Source organism: Chrysochloris asiatica, unplaced genomic scaffold, assembly GCF_000296735.1.
Source record: "Chrysochloris asiatica unplaced genomic scaffold, ChrAsi1.0 scaffold00054, whole genome shotgun sequence".
NCBI classification, from domain to species: Eukaryota; Metazoa; Chordata; class Mammalia; order Afrosoricida; family Chrysochloridae; genus Chrysochloris; species Chrysochloris asiatica.
In genome coordinates, this window is record NW_006408572.1 from 10,437,541 (window position 1) to 10,442,681 (window position 5,141).

Sequence of the window (5,141 nt, forward strand, 5' to 3'; positions counted from 1 at the left end):
AAACCCTGTACAGGGTCGCTATGGGTCGGAACTGACTCGATAGCACTTAACAACAACAACAACAACATAAGACCTTAGTAAAAAAAAGAGGCAGAGAGGGGGAGCCATTATAGAAGGTTGGGGTTTCATATCACATCAGGAACTTCCATATTTAAATGCAGTCTTGAGAAACAGTAAAGCCAAAAACATTCAAAACCATTGTATTTGCGTTAAAAAAAAAAAAAAATCTCTCCATCTTGTGCCTAAGGCCATGATTCAAATAAAGAACATCAAATATATATTTCATGGGAATCTAAAAGAAAACTTGTTATCGCCTTTTATATGCATTTATATTATAATTGTTAAGTGGCGTTGAATTGTTTAGGACTCATAGAGACCGTGTATAGAGTTTCCAAGGAGCAGCTGGTGTTTTTGAACCACCAACCTTGTGGTTTAAATTGACATTACAGTCGAGCGCTTATCCTATAGCGCCACAACCAGGACTCCAAATCACAATTAACGTTCTATAATCTTTCTTTCTCAAAGGAAATACCCTCCTTTTATCTACAGCTATGCCACCCTGAATAACATACCCAATCTCATCTGACCTGGGAAGCTAAGTAGGGCCAGGCCTGGTTAAGAGTTGTATGGGAAATATCCACCTTTCCTATTCTTCTACCTCATAGTTCTTCCTTTCATTTTTGAATCTACTGGAACGGAGCTTAGATTATATACTGCCTGCATATAGAAACTAGATGCTTTTTAACACCATTATTAACATGTATTGTTAGTAATCAACAAACATATTCACCAGCTTCCTATGTAAAATGGCAACACTATCTACCCTAATTTTAAGAACTCACAATTTTCAACAACGAACATTACGTTTCCTTTTTTATTCTTTCTTAAAAAAGAAACCTATAGCCCTTTGCACAGAAAGACACTAAGGAAGCACTATATTACAGTTTAGAAATTCAGAGTGTTTTGCTTTCTAGCATCTCCAGTTACCTTGAAGCATGCATCTGTAAGCAGATTCAGATATGGCATAGATGTGTGGAGGCATCTCATGACGCTTCTTCCCTCTGTACATTTCAATAATGTTTTCAGAGTAAATTGGAAGATTCTTGTAAGGATTTATGACTACACAGAAGAGTCCAGAATAAGTCTAGAATAAAAATAAAATACAGTATTACCAAAAAATACATAAAATAAAAAAAATGCATTTATCAGTCAGACTCCAATCAGGAGACAATGATGTGAATGGGAATTTATTCATAGATAAGTCATTCATCCCCCAAATTAAGACGAGCTCATCATAGGGGTAATTCTCCTATGAATCACAAGCAATTCTCCCACAGGTAGGTCACAGGTAAGCAGTACTCTCCTGAACTCCATTCTATCACCTGTTAAATAGAAAAAACAGCGTGTTACATGACTACTTCCTAGATTTACGCCAAGCTCCAGACAATGGAACTTGCCCTTTTACGGTCTTCATTCTCTCGCAAGTACACGAGGTATAAAGTCCATTAGTGTACTGGCAGAGTCCACATTGCAGAGAACCTTTAAGAACTATCATTTGTTGAGTTTCAGCACAGTATCAAAGAAGAATATTCATAATTATCTGACAAGGCTATAAAACATTCCTCCCTTTGTAAACCTTCACTCAGTTCCCAATAAAAAATATAACAGTTTAAAAAGAAATATTCCTCTGTTTTCTCACTAAATTATCTGCAGTAAGACTGGGTTCTCTTTATATTTACCACCAAATAACATATTGTATTAATTTAAATGCATACACAAATATGAAAAACAAGCTATCTTTTGTTAAGATATTGAGGAAATTTATAAAAATATGAAACTTTTCACTATTCTAATCTGTTTTGGAAAATCCCCCCACCCCTAAAAAATTTACTTATGTTACTTGTTATGGGTTTAACAAATATTTAAATGATAAAATATTTAAAATTTTTGTTTTAATTTCTAATATGTTGCTGTTGTTGTTGTTAAGTGCCACTGAGTCGATTCCAACCCATAGCGACCCTTATAGAGTTTCCGAGGAGCTGGTGAGCTTGAACTGCTGACCTTGCAATTCAAACGGCTTTGCAGTCTGGTGCATTAATCCATAGCACCACACCATAGAAAATAGGAAATATTGATAGATACAATCCATATAAACAAAAGCTCTTTGGGCTGTTCAATATTTTTAAAGAACTAGTTGAGAAGAAAGGAACCCTGTTAGTGTAATGGTTAAATGCTTGGCTGCTAACCAAAAGACCGAAAGTTCAAGCTCATGAGCAGCAGCTCTCTGGGAGAAAAGACCTGGTGATCTGCTTCCTTACGAGAAAGGGGGAGGGGGTTACAGATGAATGATGGGAGATGGATAGGTGAAGAAGACATAGGGAGGTATACATGGGCTAAAGGGGAGAGAGGCAAATAGTGACATACAAACAACCTTGGAATAGTGTTCTGTGTACAGTTACATGGAAAGATATAGGCTAAGGGAGGAAGAGTGGGATATACAGATATATATTTATACATCCCACAAGTATGTTAAGAGTTTGAAAAAGGGTATTAGTACATGGGTACTATGAATGCAGGGAAGCCTACAGCAGGCAAAGTGATGAAAACTTGTTAAGAAATTATCAAGCATCTTAAGGCAATGAGTTGCTGAGCCTGGGGGCTCAGGACCACAGTCTCAGGGGACCCCCACGGTAAATTAGTATCAGTTGGTATAACATAGTCCACAAAGTATCCTACTTTGGTTGAGTAGTGGGGCTGGGATTTAAAAGCTCATGAGTTGTCATCTAAGGGGCAGCTATTGGTCTCTTCATGTGCAGAAGAAAGAGTGATGAAAACTGAAGAGACTTGGAATCAATTAATCCAATGGACCACTGGAACATACAAGTATCAGTCTCAACTCTGAGGCCAGAAGAATTAGACGGTGCTCAGTTACCCTATCACTAAAAGGGATGGCATTAGAGGGTCCTGGACAGAGTAGGAGAAAATGTAGAACAAAACCCCACATTAAAAAAAAAAACACCGGGCTTACTGGTCAGAAAGAGGCTGGGAGAACCTGTGACTGAGGCCCTCAGCCACCCTTCAGGTCTGGAAAGGAACCCCACCTCGTGGTCCAATTTTCAGTCAAGCAGTAGATGGGTATATAGGGGGACAACAATACTAGGAAGGTCTGCTCACCATGGACTGGTCAATCATTTTCCTAAGGACGATGTTGAGAAGGGATGGGAAGACAGGAGGAGTAGAAATAGGACAACTGTTGTTGTATGGAAGGGATTACAGTCATTGAGATGACACAAAGTGTAAGATTTGTTGAGTGTAAAACTTAGGATTTTGTCTGTAAAACTTCACTCAATTCACAATAAAAATGTTTTTTAAAAAAAGAAAAGATGTTGTTGCTAAGTGCCATCGAGTCACTTCCAACAGCTCAGGAAATCCTAGGCAGCGAGTCTACTCTGCCCTATAAAGACACTAATAATTGGCAATCGACTCACTAGCATACAACAACAAAAACGTGGAGAAGACATAAACTTTCCTAACCTGTGTATTAGTCATTACTCAGGACTGATGCTATGAATACGGTAACTTTTGAGATTTTAAATTGACATAGATTGATTGCTGGGAATAATCTGTAAACTGTGGAAAAGCAAGAGCTGGTAGGTGGCTGCCAGATGTTCCAGCCCTCTTAGGGACTGAAGGAGTTATGTAATAGAACTTTTATGTAAGGTGACTTGGATAGACCAAAATCTAAAGCCAGAGGACACTAAGGACGGCTGGAAGGCTGACAGTGTTCAGCTCCATGGCCAGCTTCCCCAGTGAACACTCTGGAGGTGTCTAACAGCTAGCCTCAGCCGGACTGGAACCCTTGGCATTTGCCACCAGAAGGCAAATACTTGTTAGTTACTATAGTAACTATAGTAATGCAGTGACTGCAAGACAATGAACGCCAGGCAAAAAAAAATTTTTTTTTAACCAAAAGGTTAAGTAACCATAACCATCTCTCTCTGCTGTTCTCCCTGTACCTTTATTTCCCGAACCACTGCAGGTTCAGATAAATGCGCTTCATACCTAGATTAGAGGTATGACCTACCAAAGGGACAAAAGGCAGAATGAGCCTCTGCCCTAAGCTAACTAACTTGAGCTGTCTGCTAATGTCTTACTTCTGAAGTGGACCAGCTGAACATCTGCCCTTGTTTGCCCCTCTCTTGAGGACTGCTTAAGTCTTCAGGCTCTTGGCTGTCTCAAACATAACAGTATATGTGGCTATTTCTTGAGATCCCTAAACCATCTTAAGCTTTCCCCCAATCAAGTGTCTCTGCCTCCCATAGGACAAAAAGGCAATCAGCAACTATAAAAACAAAGACTTACATTAAAAGCTATGGAGTAGCAATCTCAATTAAAAAAAAAATGATTTATACATAGTAAAGTTAACAAATGACAATTCTGCACTGTGACACATTTTACATATAGGATCTGACATTTTCACTCAAAAATTAGATCATTTTTAAAAATGAGATCATAGACAATCATGAAGCTACTCTTCACGTTTGTAAGAGGCAAATAATTTACAGACTGGTAAAAAGGGGTAGGGAAACTTCAAGAGAGTCAAATACGCTAGTTTAGTCTTAACATTCCATACCATGTACAGCACAGTAAGATCAAAACAATGACATTTTTAATAGGAAACAATTCCGTTGTGCATCTACCATGTATAAAGCACTTGCCTAAGGACTAGGATTACAAAGATGAGTAAGATTTACAAATATGAGTATGACATAAAAAAACCAAAGATTAAATAATCATCCTGTGCTTGCGGAAAAGATCTCAGAGTGGATTAGGAGTTCCTGGATGGTGTAAACAATGGTCAATGTGCTCAAGCTGACCCCCAACAGGATAGTGGTTCAAGTCCACCAAGAGAGACCTTGGAAGAAAAGCCTGGCAACCCACTACCAAAATCTCAGGCACTGAAAATTCAGTGAAGCACAGTTCCACAAATAAATACGCATGGAAAGGTGGCAAGAAATCACCGGAAATAATAAAATTTTAAAAAGGCCAGAATGCACAGGATATGTACAGACACTTCACTAAGGAAGAGATCAGGGCAGCCAACAAACACATGAAGAAATGCTCACGATCATTAGCCATTA

General features: G+C 38.6%; 1 protein-coding gene across 3 annotated transcripts in view; it reads right to left on the reverse strand.

The window, feature by feature from the left end:
• Positions 1 to 5,141, reverse strand: part of MYH10 (myosin, heavy chain 10, non-muscle) — a 161,047-nt gene that overhangs the window by 121,089 nt on the left and 34,817 nt on the right. For all 3 annotated transcript variants that reach the window (XM_006863416.1, XM_006863415.1, XM_006863414.1), the window contains exon 3: positions 988 to 1,144. In XM_006863416.1, the coding sequence (XP_006863478.1) occupies positions 988 to 1,144 (157 nt within the window). The remainder of the gene's footprint in view (positions 1 to 987; positions 1,145 to 5,141) is intronic.